This window comes from Orcinus orca, chromosome 3 (assembly GCF_937001465.1).
Source record: "Orcinus orca chromosome 3, mOrcOrc1.1, whole genome shotgun sequence".
Classification (NCBI taxonomy): Eukaryota; Metazoa; Chordata; class Mammalia; order Artiodactyla; family Delphinidae; genus Orcinus; species Orcinus orca.
This window is the reverse complement of record NC_064561.1, coordinates 29,083,308-29,103,215: the sequence shown is the minus strand read 5'-3', so window position 1 is coordinate 29,103,215 and position 19,908 is coordinate 29,083,308. Positions and strand designations below refer to the sequence as shown.

Here is a 19,908-nt window from a genome sequence, read left to right as displayed (position 1 = left end):
CAGCCAAATCCACTACGTCCTCTCTGCACTCCCTCCCGACGGCTGCCCAGGGCCAGGACAAGGGTCAGGCAAGTGAGGCACTTGCCTGGGGGTGGAGGCAAAGTATAAGTGGGCACCAGAAATTCAGTAATCAAGAAAAAGAATATTTCAGTGCAATATTTTTAAAAATCAGTATTTTAAGATTTTGTTCGTCATGCATTTTTTGCATTTATATATTTTTTAAAAATGTAGCATTAAATTTTATTTGTTTTGACTAATGAGTTTCTTGACACTCCTGAAATTTTGCCTCCTGGGCAAGTGCCTTGATCACCTTACCCTCTCACCTCAGTCCTGGCTCTGTATGGAGGCTTCAGTCAACACCAGCAGCCTGCGATGGCAAAGTTAGACTCTGACCCATGAATGGGCAAGCTGGCAGCTTGCAAGAGTGGAGAAGGTACCTTTCCATTCACCCCTGTTCACAAGACTGTGGAGTATGCTGTGAAGATCAGTGTCTGTAGGGAACCCTTGCATAAAAACACAAATTGAAAGGAACAATCATTTACACTAAACCTTCACTGGACCAGCCACTTGTTTTCCAAAAAAATATTTCTTGCGTAATGTTTGAATTAAATCTCCTGTTCACAGTTGGGAGGCATGAGTTAAAAGCCCGCTCAGCAGCAGAAAAATATAGCTATATTTGGTCCAGGTTACAGTTACTGAGGGAACTATAACTTTGATTTGCTCAACTGGTATAAATGTAAATCCTTAAGTGAAATGTGTTAAGTGAGGAAACAACTGCTCTGTTTTTGAAGATGCTTTTGATCCACAGCTCTGTCTATAGAGCCCCAGCTGTCATAGGCAATCTGGGGGCAGCAATCATGACTACACTAGGGACGTTTCCAGAAAACCACCCAAGAGTTCTAGAATGGACATTCTGTCAGGGCGATTTTAGATGATATTAGTCTTAGAGATAAACACAGTTGATTTAGCAGCCAAGGTTAGAAAAGACAACGTTTAATTCCAGCACAATTTCTCCAAGCAACATAGCATGCTGAAGTTGTCTTTCACTCTTTATTTATTATCTTTTCCTTTACCTGGAATACAAACTCAACTTAGCTTTTCTCTGCAACCACATTTCCTACTGCTTTCAGTGGCACTCTGGGTTCTGGGGAGACCCCTCTTCCTCTCCCACTAAGCCTTCCTGCTCCTTGCTCTCTCTTTGTCATTTACCTGTTTCCTCCATCTGAAAAGCATTTTTTTTCTTCCTTCTTCTTGTCCTGAGGGCCTCCAGTTGGTGGTTCACAGCCTGAATCTAGCCCACAGATGTGTTTTGATTGGCTTGCCAAATTATTTACTAAAAACCACAGTCCCACCACTTCCTGTTGTTTCCTAAGTGTCTGTTCCCATGCATTTGTTTCTGTCTCAGCCTTGTAAGTATCTCAGCTGTGACTCCTGAAAGCCAAACCTTGCCCTTCCTGATAGGCCCAACCCAAGTCCCCTCGCATTAAGAGATCATCCCCGGGCTTCCCTGGTGGCGCAGTGGTTGAGAGTCCGCCTGCCGATGCGGCGGACGCGGGTTCGTGCCCCGGTCCAGGAGGATCCCGCATGCCGCGGAGCGGCTGGGCCCGTGAGCCATGGCCGTTGCGCCTGCGCGTCCGGAGCCTGTGCTCCACGATGCGAGAGGCCACAACAGGGAGAGGCCCACATACTGCCAAAAAAAAAAAAAAAGAAAAGAAATCATCCCCGATTCTTTTTGCCCTACCTTAGTCACTTTCCCTCCTGCATGCTGACAACTTCTGGCTTATCATAGAATTTAGCACTGAATTGTGTGCAGTGTTGTTTGTTATTGTCATATTGGACTGTCAATATGGACTGTCAATAGGACTTCAATATGTTAAAGCAGGACTAGCACTTTTTTTGTTATTTCTCTTTTCTATGAAGGTGATGTCTTTCCACCTCACTAAACATTAACTGAGCACCTACTGTTTGTCAGGCACCGTTCTAGGCATGGGGGCGGGGGGCAAAGGTGATTAAGACAAAATGCTCCCTCATTTACAACTACCTCTGAGACCTGTTTCCCAGTACTCCTAGCTCCAGTCCGTGGTCTGTTCATTTTGGGGGGCACACTTGCCCTGCACCTTTCTCCATGGTTAGCACTCCTCCTACTGCCACCATGAGCTCTTTCTGAATGCATTTGTTTCCAGATCAGAGCTATTTTGAAGCCTGGGTTAATTCTCCTTATCTCTGATCCCCCAGCCCATTTCGAAGACATGTATTTACCCCAGTCGTCTAGAATTTTGACATAGACTACCATTTACTGCAAGTGCTCTTATGTGGGTGTCCTATAGCTGGTTTACAGACTCTCCATGGATAGGGCTGATTCGATCTTATATTTTTTTTCTATATTTGTACATTTCCTGGGCCTAGTGCCCAATTCCGAGCAGAAACTCAATAATTAATCTTTGTGGTTTGATTGATCCTCCTATCTTCAATGAGTCTACTTTCTAGAAATACATGCTGACACTAATTTTATTTTTTATACTCAGAAGAACCTAATGGGAAAGGTAAATCTGCTGCTGTTGCATTAAAACCTCAGATAAAAAGCAGGTACTAACTTTGAGTATTGTTGTGCTCCCAAAGTTGTTATATATCAGTTTAGAATTCAGCATGCATTTTCCCACAGAAATAATGCAGAAGAATAATGGTGGTCAAATTTCCAGGCCAGCCTGTTTGAGCATGTTTAACCTATAGTGTAACTGAACTCTGGACAGAGGGTAGAGGCTCATATTTACGTGTCCATATTACATGAGTAGTTTACAGAAGTGGTAGGTACTTCACCTTACCTGACTCTCATCACATTTTGCTCACCTTTGAAGTGTCTTTTAAGCCTCATGGATGCAGGGACTGCATCTGTATTGTTCACTGCCATATCCTAACATAGCACCTGGTACAGACTGTGCAGTCAGAAATACCTGTTGGTTTTCATTGAGTTAAATTCTAGTTGAAAGATTATGAACTTTGGAGACACATAGACCGTGGATTCACCACTAGCTAGCTGTGTGATCTTGGGAAGCTGTATGTCCTCCCTGAGCCTCAGCTTCATATTTTGTTAGCCATGGCTACCATGTTGATACTCAATATGTGTCTCTTCTTTCCTTCCCTCTTGCCCTGAATTAATCCCTCCAAAAGTATTTGATTAATTCATTAATGATGTCTGCTTTCCATGCTACATTGGTTGAGGTGGTGGTGACAGGGAGGTGACGTTTGATATCAGAACCTGCAACAGTTTTTGAGACCATGTGAGTTCTATATCCAGCTCTAGTTCTGACAGTCTGTGTGATCTGAGTCAGGTCACTCAAGTATATCTGTGAAAGAGTGATGATGGATTTCAGTTATTTTCAAGCTTTTCCACTTAAGTATCTCTAATTTCAGGTGAATGAATATAAACTCTCAATGTTCTGGGGATCTTGCCCAAAGGTTGAATTTATTTGAATTCAGTCTCGTGTCTTATCTTAATTACTCATGCATACTTTATTTTCTAATTCATGATAGATTAATGTTTTAAAAGTATTACTGTTATTTGTGAGTCACCCATAAATGAATGTTTGCTATAAGCCAGATGCTTTGTCAAGGACCTTATATACAGAAATCAACTCTTACCATAATCTTGTGAGTAAGCTGTTATCATGCCCCTGTTACTGATGAGCAAACAGCAGATTAGCAGCAGAGTCAGAATTCAATCTGTCTAAATCTAAACGTTTCCCCTGCACCTCCTCAAGGGGTAAGTAAAAACAGACTTCCCTTGGCCATCAAGTATATTAATAAAAATGCTATGCCATGTTAACTGGAAAAAGCAGAACACAAATTGTCTGCAAGCTGCAGAGGGATTTCTTAGGCATGAGAGCTTGAAGGCATCATAGAAGAAGGATTTAGATATGTTTCAGGGCTGGATTATGGGTATATTATGTCACCTTTGTTCCTGGTAATATTTGTGCAAGAAATAATGACTTTAAATAACTACTCTGTGTAATTTAGAAGTATACTGAATGGATAAAGGGATAGTTGATTTTGTTAGACATTATAATTTTTCCTGTACATTTTTGTGAGGGATCAGAAATGTAAAAATGCAGGCAAAGCTGGTATTTTTTATGTCCCCCTCTGGCTTGACAAGCATCCCTGTAGCTGTGAGTAGGTAACAAGGCAGCTGTGCCTCAAAGAACCTTATGGAGAGGCACTAGAAACCTCATAAGCAGAGTTTGAAAGCAACCTCCATGGAAAGGGGAGTATTTTTTTTTTTTTTTCTGTGAGTAGAGAAACAGAAACTTTAGGGAACAGAAGAGATGTTTTTATATCTGGGGGCAAGGAATGGCACGATTCAGGGAAGGTTGGAGAGGAGTAGTTATAATCTTCCAAGCTTCTAAACGACCCCTGAAAGACTAAATATTTATCTGCTTGAAACCTATTCTGAAAGGCAAGCTACAACACCACATCCTCTTAGTTATAGGGTAAAAAGTGAAAGAAGAAGAGGAGATGGTGTCTTCATATAAGAAAAAGAAGGAAAGAAACTGTCAGCATCTTTGTTCTTTGAGAATAGATAACACATCTGATATTTTGCATCAGACTCTGAATTGATAAGATGTAAATTTAGGCAATATCATTCATCTATCCATTCATCCTTCCATCCATCTGTCCAACCATCCTTCTATTCACTGACACATTGATTTTATATATTTATTCATGTACTTTGAGCTTCCTCTGTGTCAAGCAGATACCGCACTTTGGTCATTCAGAATTGAAATATGTGGTCCCTTTGTTTTGGGAAGTATGAGTAGGGTTTTGTGGGCACCCAAAAAGAACAACGACTAATCTGCCTGGAGTGAAGTGGGAGTTTAGAGTGATTGAGTCAGAAAAGGCTTCCCAAAGGTGATGATTGAGCTGGGTTTTCTGACTGCTGAGTCACCTGATTGGCAGGTGGCCAGGGGTAGAAGGGCATCGCAGACACAGGTAAAAACTTGCTGTTAAAGGCATTCAGGTTCCTCTCTGTGGGAAGAATGAGCTGACCAAGGGTGGCTGGATTAGGACCTGGGAGAAGCAGAACTACACCAGACACAAAAGACAACCCCTTGAAGGAGCTGGTTGCAGTCCAAGGCTAAGGTGAGGTGAACTCTGCCTCGTGATGACATTGTGATTATAGGAAGATTAAAATCACCCCAGAACTAGGAGCATTGGGAGTGGAAGACTACTTCTAGATGCTACACACTTACCAGAAAGGAACTCAATGTACTTCTAGGACTAAACACTTGCATTTCGTTCAAGATGAATTGGTTATACTAATGAATTATGCTAGACTCTCGCTCGCTGAGAATAAAAAGAGACTGAATACTCAGAAGAAGGACTTCCCTGCTTGCCGCTGGTCAGGGAAGGATCAGAGCCAGGGATTAAAGTGGAGGGCACTGAGTATATTATGGAGACCAGGAAATAGATGGCCGCCTTCTTTTCCAGAAAGCCACCAGAAACCATAGATCAAATTGGAAATTTTGGAGTAAATCAGAAGAATAAACTAGTTCTTCCTCTTTCAAATTTATTGCAGATATATAGTGGTCAGAGAGAGATAGTGAGGGAGGAGGAAGCACACAACCTAAACTTTCTGAAAAGAGTTGGCTGGGGATGGAAGTAAATATTATCTGTGTGATAGAACTTTAAAAATATTTGAAATCATCATTACAATTTGGGAACAGTGAAGGAAATCACGCATGCTTTATGAACATTAAAACAGACACATGCACATGCTCTGGGGGTCAGTGAGGGGAGAGAGAGAGAAAGAGAGAGAGGGAGGGGGAGAGAGATTGAACTCCACCTTCTCCAGATGAGGAAAATGCCTTTGTTCTAGGAGGAAGGATTTTATCAGCACCATGGAGAGCGGCACAAGTTTTGTATTGCTCGTTCCTTCCAGAGATGAGTTTCCAGGGAGAGTTTTAATTCTATCCAATCTTAACTGCAAAGGCAACATTGATGTCTGTGTAGCTGCACATGTAGATCAGAGGATGCACATTCATTCCTCAGACTTATTGCTCTTTTCCGGCCAGTTCTCTTGCATTTAAGATTGGCCTACTTCCTCCATCCCCTCCAGGCCAAGCAACAGAGGTTCAAGGGTAAGATTTTAAAGTCTCCTCCTGTTGGTGGTAATTTTTCTAACGTTTCTGGCCTAATTGATCTTTAAGACTTGTCAGTGAGCGAGGGCTCTGAATTCTGGCTGAGACACAGGATCCTGGGATGTTTCATGAGACCTGTTTCTGAGCTCAGTTTTGTGCCTGCCTGATTTGGGAGGGATTTGTGGGGCAGAGAGTCCATTAAAAAAAAGAGGACAGTAGAGTTTTGATCTGGGGAGACCCTACTGAGGAAACTAGATCAGTCACCGCCAGATGAGCTGTCTGGTATCTATATTCTTTTTCGGGAGGATTAGGGATATTTTCACTGTGGGAAGGAGGTTAGAAGATTGAGTATGTATTTTGATTCCACTCTCAGCTTGTCTAAGAACCCCTTAGTCATTTGTGTAGGGTAAAGCTGTGTGGCCCATACAGTTGAGGAAATCCACGCCCAGAAGCTTCTAGATTTGACATTCTGATTTCATCCCCTTATCTAACAATCTCTCCTTACTCTCTACAACAGTTATCTGACATCTCGTATTCGCTTTTCTAATTAATTAATTAAACGAAATCTACATCCCCTTTATAAAAATGTGGTGATTACTTCTTGTGTGTCAGAGATTTGTGCTAGGTGTTGAACCTAAAATCATGACACAGACCTAATCTCTGTCCTCAAGGATCTCACAGGTGATTCACAATCTATTTGTTCAACCATGAAGGGGGGTCAGGTAGGAGTGGATATGTTATGACTTTTACCTCAGAGGGGCTTATGGTCTAGTATTCTAATGCTCTCATTCGGGGCCTCATTTTAACAGGAGAGAATTAGCCTTCAGTCAAAGAATGACATTTTATTCATGGAACCTCAAATATCAACAAATAGTTGGAGGTATATTTGGGAAATGATTTGGGGTGGGGGAGAATCATTCTGGTCTGAATAGGTACCTTCTTGGCCTGTGGCTAAAGCCATCCCAGGATGGTGGGTGAAGGCTGGTGACAAAGCAGAGGCACAAAGCAGAAGGAAGCAGAAGAGAAATGCCAGACTGCTAGCGGAAGGGGAGAGAGAGAGGAGCACAGGAATGGAGGGAGGAGGCTCACTGCGTAATCAGGACATGGAGGGATGGAACCATATTTGAATGACTTTCTGGATAAATAGGAGCAAAGATCTTCACCACCAGGGTTTTTTCCACCACTCCTTACCATATTCTGATGGAGGCATAAAATACATTGTCTCCTGAACAAGCAAAATGTATTAAACATTACTCATTAAAAAAAAAGGGTAATATATAAGCGCCTTCTGAATTTTCTAAACCAGCAGAATTAAACAGCCTTCCTATCTGGAGTTTATCTTATTCTCATTCAAATAAGGAATTTTGACATTGCCCTAAGCCAGTGTAATAACACTGAAAACGAGTGAGTGTACAATTTCTGTTAATTTTTAAAAAATATTATAAATAGTTCACAGACCCCATTTCTACAGTGGAGACCTTAAAGGTGCCCATTTCTGGCGGGCCATTTGCAAATTTATCTTCCTTGTTACATTTAGCTATTACAGACAATACAAAATTGCTGTCAATAGCCATGTATACAACACAGGAGCCTTGCAACCAAGGGGACATGGATTCAAATCCAGTTCCACGACCTACAGTTCTGTGACTTTGGACAAGTTTCATAAACCTCTGAGTTTTCTCATCTGTAACATGGGGAGAGCCAGTGTAGTAGATTGATAAGATTATTCTGTGAATTCGCTGAGATATTCGTGTAAAGAACTTATAAATAGTATCTGGCATATATTAAGTGCTCGGTATATACTGAATGGTAATAATAATTAGATTAGAATGGATCTTGTTTTACATCTTAAAATAGGGTAATATTTATTCCCGGGGTTTTGGTCAAGATGCGATGAGATAATAAATAACAAAGCACACAGCCCATTGCCTGGCACGTAGTATGAATTCAGCAGATGTTAGTTGTGTTCCTCATCCATTTCTCCTTACACAGTCCCCATAGATTCCTCCTGTTTTGAAGAACAAAACCCAAAAGTGGAGCGTCTCCAAGGTACATCTTCACAAATGGCTCCAGCCAGCCTCCATTCATCAGCATTAAGATGTTGGACTCATAGACCTTGGGAGGTTCATTTTTTCCACTCTAGGCTGTAGGTTGTAGATTTCAGTGTATTGTAATAAAAGCCCCACAGAGCAACTTGCAGGATCTGAATAAAAGCAACATTTCTCTCTAGGCACAATGGGATTTTTCTGTGGGAGGTGATGGTTTTGTCATTTTTTTTTTTTTTCTGGTTGCTTTAAGTAGATTTTTTTTTCACCTGCCAGGAAATGGAAGTTAAAAGCATCTGATAAATGGAATAAAATATTTCATAGTTGCGCCTTCTACAAAAGTGTTAACCCACGTGACTTTGTAGTTCTTCTCTGTCCGCTCGGTAACGTTGACAACAGCCCTCCAGCACGTGAGCACTGAGACTCCATGGCCACGCTAGCACAGGGTGGGAGCTCTCAGGAGGGGAAGCACCCTCGCCTCTGAACACAGGGCTGCCTGCAGCACACTGCGGTCCCTGATAGGTATCCACTCAGTCCTCTGTAATATGATTCCTTAGGTGTGTAGACTGACTTTCATTTTGTTCCAATTGGGCAATAGTTCTATTTTCTTTGTTACTATACATGATTACTGTGAAGATGTCCAACAAACCATAGCAAGTAAATTATCCCTTTAACCTCACATCTCTCCCTCCTCTCCCTGTTTAATGATTTCCTATGCATTTTTCCAGACCTTTTGGACATAGAAAATATTTTTCAAAACATAAGCTTCTATCACATGTGGTGCTCTGTGGTCTCCTTTTACTGACATATTAAGGATATCTTTCCAGATCAAGGAATATCTATGCTCTCCTACTCCACTGTGTGGATAAGCCGTCATTTATATAATAGGATCCCTGATTTGGGGACATTTATCTTGCTTTCTACATTTGGATATTATAAGCAATACAATATGCTATAAACAGCTGTGCACACAAATGTTTGTGTTATTATTTACTTTGGAAAAATTTGCTGAATGATTTATCATCTACAGAGTGCTGCCGCATCCATTCATTTCTGTGATCCTAAAAGATGGAGGCAGTGGCAGTTACAAGCCTGGACTCTGGAGTCAGACAGGCCTGGGCTGGAACGTGGATCAGCATTTACATGGTGTGTGACCACAGCCAGAGTCTGTTTCCTCATCTGTAAATCTGGGATAATAGAAGTATTTCCTGCATTTCATAGGGAGGGGATTGCAGAATTCCTTAAGGTAATATATGCACAAAAAAATAAAAAAAATATTAGCGATCAGTGTTAGAAATACCGGCAGAGGATCATGAGATTCTCAAGATAATTCTGATGCTGTGGGTGCGACTATGCCTGTGTACCGATGAGGAAACTGAGGCTCAGAGATGTAAGGTTGACCAACAGAAGAAGGGAGCCTAATTAGTGGTAGCTCCGTAACCTCTGTGCTAGCAGAGACTCTGTATTTTCGTAACCCTGAGAATCATTGCCAGAGAGGTTTTGGAGGGCCTGAAGCATCTCCCACCTCCCAGCACCACTGCACTTTGTATCAGGGAAAGAGTGTGGAATTAGACAGAGCTGAGCTTGGGTTCAGGCTTGGCCCCCAGTGAGTGGATAATTCCTGGGCAAGTGACTAAGCTTCTCTTACCCTCATATTTCACATCTGGGGCTTCACTGGATTTTTTTTTAAAAAGCTAAATGAGATCATAGATGTCAAGTCTACATGCACAGCTCCTAGCTTATAGGATGACCTCAAGATTGTCAGGTAACAGCAGCATGAGAATGAGAACCCACATCTTCTTTTCCTTTATTATCTCCCCCTACCACCAACTCAAACTCTCCCCTTCTAGAGAAAGCTAACCCACGGTGCAGACACTCATGACCACTTGAAGGCATTGCCCAAGTCCTACCTGGGAAGTGTGGGGGGGGGCGTGGTCCAGTGGGTAGGAGAGGCAGAGATGATGGGGTGCAGCAAAGCCCCCCCTGCCTGACTGCACTGACCCCGACTCCCACTTCTCTTGAGTCAGCAGCTGCCTCTGTCACTTGCTTCACACAATGAGCTGTTGTGCAGTGAAGTCAAGTCTTTCAGGATGGAAACCAGTTCACACAGGAGGAAATAAACTAGCGTTAAACCCAGAACTCATATGAGAAAACCACATCACCTCCAGGAGCCATAAAAAGAGAGAGGGCGACTCTGCTCTAGGTGATGGCTGGTACTATTTTTTGGAATTTAGTGTATTTTCTTTCTAGGTGAGTGTTTGTGGTGCCTTCAAGATCAGAACGAGGTTGAAAAGACTTATATAGGAACACAGAGCAGGGAAAAATAGTAGTGGCCATAGATGGTCAGAATATGCATTATTTCTCTTTTGCTAAACGAACAAAGAAGGTCGTTGGATTTAACTCTGTAGCTGTGACCTGGTATTCTTCATCTTAATACTGAAAAGAGGAGCTGGGATTGTCCTTGGCATGACCACAAGGACCAAGACTGTTCGCATGCTGGAGCAGAGGGAACAGTCGTCTGGACCTTGCTCAGCAGAACTGATTTTTCATTCTAGCTCTAATGACACGACTTGGCACTGGTCACATGACCTTATACTATCACACCCGCCTCCAAAAAAAAAATTGAAGTTTTTCCTTCTGTAAAATTAGGAGCTGCGTTAGAACTCTTTTCAAAACTTCAGACGTTTGTATTGCATAGTCTCATTTTTTGTTATTTAACCATTATCCCATGTACTTTTAATATTTCTGATTAAATCAGCTCACTTATAAACACTTAAACACGAAATGTTAGGGTAGAAATCCCTGAAAAGATGGTAGATGAAACACAGTTATATATTTTGCTCCCTGTTAAAAACCTACTGAAAAATATTAAAGGGGGTTTTTTTTAAAAGGAAGGTAGATATCAAGTGGAAAAGTAATAAATGACGCAGCAGACCCAAGAAGGGTATTCATAAGCCAGCAGTGGGGAAAGCTGAAAACTCTTCCATTCTAAAGCAAAGATTCCCCTCAAAGTTTCAGGTAATGGTAGTACCGGGTGCCGCTGGAGGTGGGAGGAAGGAGAGGAGTTCAAACAAGTAGGATCAGTTGCAAATCTGTGTAAGAAGCAGCCTGACTCCATGCATCTGGGTCACTGGAGGTTTATTCCATAAAGAGGATAAAACAGCGGGCACCTGGAGTAGCGTACACCAGGCAAAATCGAAGGCAGTGATGCCATACTCAAAATAAGCTTTTAACCAAAGTATGCATCCTGGAAGCTGAAGGCTCCAGCACTTTCCTCCCACTCAGCTCCTAGAATGCTGGCAGCCAGGTCTTAACCCTTCAGACAAGAGAAATCAGAGAATTCTCCACTGTGTAATCCGACCAGCCCAGACTGATCCAGAAGAGAAACTTGTATATACTGATACTTGAGCCTCTCCTCCTAACTGTCCCAACCAGATCACCCTGCAGTGAAGCTCCCAGACCACAAGCTCTACTCCTATGCCCAGAGTTGGCAAACAGCCTTCGAGTCACCCGCACTGAAATGTGACCTACCACCACCGGTTACAGAGAACTAAGAAAGAACTCTAACAAGAAAGAGAGAGTGCAAAACAGGCAAACAGAAGATGAGTAACCTGGAGGAAAACAGTGACTCCATGAGGCAAAGCAAACTTAAAAATAGGCAGAGAGAATTTTGAAAAATAGGAGAAGAGGCAATCATGAATTAGGGAAAAGATAGTTTAAAAACAATCATCCGAAGAACTAAAAGGAATATCTGATTTTTTTCCCCCAAAATTGCTTTTCTCATTTTGGGAAATGAAAAGTTGTACAAGAAATGGGAATTGGTCATAGTTTACAAAACATTTTAAACACCAACTATTGATCAAACCAAAATTACAGTATAGCTGTATGGGAAGAAGGAGAAATGGGAAGGATGCCAGGGCCTAATGGGGCAGAGCGGGGAACAACAGTGAAATCCTTGTCTTATATATGGTGGAGGGTTTACAGATAATACCAGAAAGAGGAAGACATTTGCTTATAAAAGAAGTAATGCAAGTGTGTTACAGGCAACATGGTCGTAAATACCAAAATAACAACTATGTCAGCTAAAAGAAGTAAAGAAGTTCCCCTGGGGAGGAGAAGGTGAGGCACTGCTGTTTTGTTTTTTTAATGAACCTTGGAGAATGTTTTTAAACTACATACATTTGTAACTTTGATAAAAATAAAGAAAGGTACATCACTGCCATTAAGTAGTCAGCATCACTTGTATAACGTAGAGCCCTCAAACGGTTAAAAATATCTTAACACAGTTAGATAGTGAACATGTATCAAAGTTTTATTTGATAAACTAGGGAAGAACAAGCTGAACAATGAAAGAGCTGATTCAAAAGTATTTAGAGTTCTTGTCTTTTTTGTGGGAGAAGAGATGCTTATAGAAAATTGTCCTTACATGTAAGACAAAATTCTGCAGATCAGTAGAACCTTTAGAGAACCAGCAAAAAGCAAAACAAACAAAATCACATTTGGTCATTTTTCTACAAGTTAACCTCCATCTTTATGTAGCTATGATATTTCTGGTTTCTAATCAATTGTAGACGATTAATCAAATAAAGATACGTTTCCTGAGAGGGTAAGAGCACATTTCTCCTCTCCCCCCAGTATGGGCTTAACAGAAATGCTCTATTTAAAAACCATGAGGATTAATCTCCAAAATATATAAACAGCTCATGCAGCTCAATATTAAAAAAACAACCCAATCAAAAAATGGGCAGAAGACCTAAATAGACATTTCTCCAAAGAGGACATACAGATGGCCAACAGGCACATGAAAAGCTGCTCGACACCACTAATTATTAGAGAAATGCAAATCAAAACTACAATGAGGGCTTCCCTGGTGGTGCAGTGGTTGAGAGTCCGCCTGCCGATGCAAGGGACACGGCTTCGTGCCCCGGTCCGGGAGGATCCCACATGCCACGGAGCAGCTGGGCCTGTGAGCCATGGCCGCTGAGCCTGCACGTCTGGAGCCTGTGCTCCACAACGGGAGAGGCCACAACAGTGAGAGACCCACGTACCACAAAAAAAAAACAACAAAAAACTACAATGAGGTATCACCTCACACCAGTTAGAATGGGCATCAGAAAGTCTACAAACAACGAACGCTGGAGAGGATGTGGAGAAAAGGGAACCCTCTTGCACTGTTGGTGGGAATGTAAATTGATACAGCCACTATGGAGAACAGTATGGAGGTTCCTTCAAAAACTAAAACTAGAACTACCATATGACCCAACAATCCCACTACTGTTCACATACCCAGAGAAAATCATAATTCAAAGAGACACATGCACCCCAGTGTTCATTGCAGCCCTATTTACAATAGCCAGGTCATGGAAGCAACCTAATGCCCATCGACAGAGGAATGGATAAAGAAGGTGTGGTACATAGATACAATGGAATATTACTCAGCCATAAAAAGGAACGAAACTGGGTCATTTGTAGACATGTGGATGAATCTAGAGACTGTCATACAGAGTGAAGTAAGTCAGAAAGAGAAAAACAAATATTGCATATTAACGCATATATGTGGAACCTAGAAAAATGGTACAGATGAACCGGTTTGCAGGGCAGAAATTAAGACACAGATGTAGAGAACTAACGTATGGACACCAAGGGGGGAAAGTGACCAGGAGGTGGGGGTGGTGGTGGGATGAATTGGGAGATCGGGATTGACGTGTATACACTGATGTGTATAAAATGGATGACTAATAAGAGCCTGCTGTATAAAAAAATAAATAAAATTCAGAAATTCAAAAAAAATAAAATAGTAGGCTCAAAAAATAAATAAATAAAATAAAAACCATGCATCCTCGTTTTGCTTTATTTCCAAGTTTTGGATATTTTTCCTAAACACTTGCCATAAATATAGCTTTAAAAATAAACACAATAAAAAGGAAACAATTTTATTAAGTTCTAACTAGATTCTGTTGTGTACTGTCTACTCTAACCTGAGGACTTTCCTCTTTGTTAAAAAAGGAGTCGTGCATGAACTAAAGGGGTATTAAAAACATATTAGCGCCAAAGAGAGATTTTTCTACTTGGTGTTATTGAAAGGGTTAAAGAAAAAACTGAAAGAAGGGGATACCTTTCACATAATTTGATTCAAAGGTAGGAAATGCTGTGTCTGTGTATTATTACTTAAAATCGTCTCATATATGGCATGCTCTATTACAATTCTGGAAATACTCTAGGAAAGCAGTAGTTTTGAACCTCATCCTACAAAGTCCTTGGGCTGGCTTCAGGCCTAGGGTGAGCTAGGAAGACAGGGGTTGCCCCACCCACTTCGAGTTCTCCTTTTACTATGTTGTGTAGTAGGTTTATGGATAAGATTTCATTTAAAGAAAGGACTCCAAGTTCCTTCCAGATCTCACAGCCTATGATTATTAAAAGGAAAAAGTCACTACGATTTGCAGTGTGTTTAGGTTGGATGGATTAAGTCCTTTGCCAGGGCCATAATAGGAAGACTGACTTTGTCATTTCAATTATAAGCCACTGACTGTTTAGTCGAGCCCGGAAGACACTTTCCTGGAGGTTCCCTCCACTTGCCTGACAGTGGATCAATGAATGGCGGGTGATTTGTGGCTGCATTTTTACTGCTTCGCACAGGTTTATCATCTTGAAAGTTTTCCATTTGCATATGTGCTATACATTCTTTGGACGGCATTTCAATATCATCCAGAGTTTAGATTATGCATTGCCTTTTGCTGCACTCTCTGCTACGTGATGGGAATCTGCAAGCCCGGCCGGAATGCTGCTGTAGACCTAGGGGAACGTGAGTTGCAGCCACCACTTATTGAAGGCTTACTACGTGACAGCCCTTAGTATCGAGGGCTTTCCCTGCAGTACTTTATTTATTCCTCAAACCCGTACTTTGAGGTTTCTACTGTTTGCCACATTTTATAAATAAAGAAGCTGAAACTCAGAGAGGAAAGGTAATTTGCTCAAGGTCAGCCAGCTCAAATAAGCAGAATTGAGATTCAGACTCAAATCGGTCTGATCCCAGAACACTCTGCTACACAGCCTCCCTTATTGGGAGCTTTCAGAGTGAAATGAATTGAATTTGTCAGTTTTCGGCTTTTAAATACCAAACTTCCCAAGCAGTCTAATTGCTACTCTTTGGACTAAGAAGAAATGACTATTAAAAAGAAGCAGCGGGCAGGAGGGCAAGAGAACAGGGTTTTATTATCACTGTTGGTAAAAGAAGAGATGTAATCCTGAAAAAAAAAAATAACATGAAATGGAAACTATCATATACATTTGCAGTGGGTTTAGGTTGATGAAACTGCAAAGGAATGAACAGAAGGTAAGGCATTAATGAGAAAAAGCACTGAAGGTTTTCTAGAAGGGAAAGAAAAGGTCAGAAGTCACTGAAGGCAGTTGGAAGTTGGCTCAGTTGAAGGCAGGGTACCTTTGTATCTTGACATATGGAAAGAGGCAAATGAAGCTCCAAAGTAACAACCAGAGATCTGTGTTCATGTTCCAGTCAGCCCAGGTGGGGTGTGGGTGAGGAGCAGGCTCTGGAGCCAGACTTCTGGGCTTGAATTCTTTTCCCTGACTTTCTGGCTGGGTGACCCTGGACAAATTACTTAACCTCTCTGGCTTCAGTTTCCTCATCTGAGCAATGGCGATCATAACAGCGTCAATCTTGTTGTGAGAGGAAGTAAAATGTTTAGCGAGGTGCCAGGCATTTAGTAAGAACTCACAGAAAGTTAGCTATTGTTGTTATTACCATAAGCATCACGCTCATATAATGCAAGAAATACGAGATTGTAAGTCAGTAAAAAGACTCGAAGAAACAAACAGGAAGGAAGTCGGGAGAGAAGCTCACCTGCAGCCAAGAAGTAAAGGGCAATTTTCTCTTGCCCACCACTGAGCATCAGGAGGAAATGCCAGATGTGGGGAAAGGCTGGATGGTGCGGGGAGCTCAAACCTAGCAAGACATTGAGGTCTGGATGGATTTAATGGAGCATGAGAAATTGTTTCTGTAAAATATATGCTCTGATGGAAGCTCTGGTGGCAGAGGTTCTTCTGGTGAGCTCCACAGGGCTGGGGAATCGGAGATTAGCCAACATACAGAAGAAGTGAGTCTGGGGCAGAGAGAGAAAGCAAGCTCTGGGTTATTCGTCTTTGGGTGCCAGTAGTCATGGAAAGCACATTGGGAGGGGAGGGAATTTTTTAATAAGCACATCTTCTTTTGTTATCTCATTCTCCCTCCCCCAACTATGAATCTATTTTCCATTCATTCGTTACATTAAGAAAGAAACCACAGTTAAGTTGAATGCAGCAAAGATTAATAAGGTACTTATGAATGAGTGAGTGGTCGTCTGCTTTTTCAGCCACCATTTATTTATCACTTTCTTGATGTCAGGGTCTGGTTAGGTCCTGGAGTCACAGGATGTTCCCAAATACAAGCCTTCATTTCCAGAGCTTTACTGTGTTGTGTCATGGTTCTCAGTCATCAGAGTAACCCACATAAAATTCAGAAATCACAGATGTCCAGGATCTGTCTCAGACCTACAGATTCTCCTGCAGTGGAATTAGGCGAGTGTATTTTTCCACCACGGCATGTGTCACTTTTATGTTCACGTCAACCTTGAAAGACTGGTGAGAGAACCTTCCACAGTTTATAGATAAGGAAGTTGAAGCTCAGATAGGTTAGGATGATAAGTGAGGACACACTGCTGGCAAGGGCAGAGCTGGAACTCAGACACAGAGCTACTGAATTTATAATCCCAAGGGCCTTCCTCTTAGCCATGACCACTCTCCCAGGTATGCATTAAGTCTGTGCCTTAAGTCTGCGCCGGTAAAAGGATCTGAGGGTGTAGGTAAACATGCATGAAACCCTTGCCTACCCCAAAAAATGCTCAGAAAGCATCGGTAAGTCCTACCCAAGGTTCAGGGACTTGGATTTAAAGTGGACAGAACCCTATAAATGTTACAACCTGGCTCATGGTGGATTTCCTCCAAGGTGGATAATGCAGTGTCTACTGCACAAAGCTCTCTCATGTTACAGTTTCCATCACATAACCCCAGTCCCGGGCTCCAGAAACACTGCCTCCTTTTATTTGTCTCTGCAGCCTAGGGATGACAGTGGCCGCCTGCTGTTGCTAATCCCTAAGTTACCTTCTTTGGTGTCTCAGCTTTTTCATCACCTGTATAGCCAATTTCCTGCATCAAATCCCCTCCTTATTCCAGGTTAGATCCTGTTACACAGATAAAGCAACCAAGGTTCATAGAAGTTAGGTAACTCAGCCAATATAATACAATAGTTCTTGACAGAGTTACTATTCTGAACCATAAGTTTCTGATTCCAGAGCTTAAGCTCTTAATCACTGACTTATAATTTAAGGTGGTTAGTGAAGTTCCTGGTGCTCAAAGCCAGGTGGTGATGGTGATGGAGATACGAGGACGACAGTGATTATGACGATGATGGTGCTGATGTTGATGCTCACGGTAGTGGTGGCAGTGATCTTGGTGATCACCATGTTTGACAACTGTTGTATGTCCTTTGGGATAGGTGTGCAGATACAATGTCCTGATTGTCACACAGATGTCTCTGATTGTGTTACAGGCCTTCACCTACCACCACATCCAAGAAATCATGGTCCAGCTTCTTCGCACGGTGAACCGGACAGTCATCACAATGGGGCGGGATCACGTTCTGATTGTGAGTAGATCTTTTCCTCTTGTCAAGCATTTCAAACTGGGTCAAGGAATGAATTTTCTGGAATACCAGGTCTCGTCAAACGCTCAGCACCAGTTGTTGCTTTGTTTTGGACTACATGGGTCAGATTTTTCCTGCATGGGCTGGGAGAACATGAGCGTTAACTCAAGTTGCTGAAATAAAATTAGACTTAGAACTTGTCTACCAGGATGAGTGTACCAGATGAGTTGAGCCTCAACTTCCTCATCTATGACTGGTGGAAGGTTCTCTCACCAGAGAGAAGGCTTTTGTAAGTAAGGCATGTCCAACCGTGTCACTCCTTTGCTTAAGCTCACTGGTGGATTTCCATCTCTGCTTGGCTTATCTCTCCCTCAGGTCTGAGGGCTTGTGCCCTCCTGTTAATCAGATCTTGGCTTAGGTGTCATCTAATCAGAGAGGCTTCCCTGCCCTGACTGCCCTGTCTATAACACCCCACACCCCTCCATCCTCTTTCAATTTCTACACCCTACTCCTTCATGTTTCTTAGTACTTATCACCAGATGAGTGAGATATATATCTGTATCTATCTATATAGCTATATAATTTATATATAGCTATATAGATAGATACAGATATAGATATCTATAGATTATATAGATATATAGATAGATATAGATATATTTTCCTTTATTTATTTGTTTATTGGCTGGCTCTCCTTGTAAGAATATGAGCTCCAGAATGAAAGGATTTTTGTTTTGTTCATTTGTATCTCCGGACCCTACAGCAGTGCCTGGCATATAGTAAGTACTTGATAAATACTTGTTGAACGAATGAATGAAAGAATGAGTGACTGAATGAGTGAAGGAAAGAATGAAATGTACCAGGCAGGGGCTCTAAAGTTTAATGAAGACAAGTAGTACTCAGCTTTGGTTGACTGACACCATGTGGGATTAGCCATACAGCTGCTAGAACTCCCAACTTCTTGAGAGAAGCTAAAAATCCCCATACTTTATGTGAAATTTCCTGACGTTTAAGTGTTGGCAGCTAACTAAAAAATATTTATAAACATTTTATGATCCTCAAACAGCTGGATTCAGGTCTCAGAAAGTCAGTTTGGGATGTCTGCTTTAAACTGGTACGGTATGAGCCGGTTTGGGGAAGTTGATGTCAATAACTGTAGTCCTGCTTCACGGTTACAGAACTTAACATGCTGAGTGTTTATTCTAACAGTAGCTTGGCAAGGATTTGATCTCTAGAAGCCAAGTGTAACAACCTTCTTTATAGCCATTTGCTTCTGCCTACTTATATCAGTGCATGGTTCCTTACTGTATATTATGTACATTTAAAGGAGTGGCGACATCCTTAGAGGGCGCCAGCAGTGCTGGGTACTCCTGCCTTACTGGTGCAGAGAGCCATGTAAATCATTCTCTGTTGTTTGTCTTACTGTCCTTCCACCTTAAAAGCATCACCATTTCTTATTCAGTTATAATCTTCCATATCTGCAGTTCCCATAATGCACCTTAGATAAACACTTTATGACCTCCCTAATCTTCATTCCTTCTCTTTGGAGCCAGACCTAAAGATGGTCATCCATCCATTTGGCTCATTCCATCTATAGCAGGCTCTTAACTCTCTGTCTCTCCTTCAGAGCAGTGATTCTTTAAAACAGTGCCTGGATCATAGAAAGCACCAAATAAGTGGTGTCTATTATTATTATTTTCCTTTCTCTCTGGTACAGTGTGTCTCTCTGTCCCTTTGTGTTATCGACATAGTCAGGTGAGCATAGTTTGGCCCTCTTTCACGCTGAGACTTTTATCTGATGCTCTGTCCTGGTTGCTTGCCCTTCCAGTGCACACTGCTCACAGCTGGCCTGTTCATCTTTGCCAGGAAACTCCCCTACTCTAGAATGTTCAGTGGCTCCCTACTGTCTACCAAATTAAGGCATAAATGCACTAGTCTGGCCATTCGTAGCTTCTGTGATCTGGCCATAACACGATCAGTCATCAGGCTCGCCATACTTAGTCCCTTGCAAGGTGATTTTCTGATTTTTGTGCTCATG

General features: G+C 41.8%; 1 protein-coding gene across 2 annotated transcripts in view; it reads left to right on the top strand.

Moving 5' to 3' along the window:
• Positions 1 to 19,908, top strand: part of DOCK2 (dedicator of cytokinesis 2) — a 409,352-nt gene that overhangs the window by 163,000 nt on the left and 226,444 nt on the right. For both annotated transcript variants that reach the window (XM_033432052.2, XM_033432051.2), the window contains exon 27: positions 17,778 to 17,873. In XM_033432052.2, the coding sequence (XP_033287943.1) occupies positions 17,778 to 17,873 (96 nt within the window). The remainder of the gene's footprint in view (positions 1 to 17,777; positions 17,874 to 19,908) is intronic.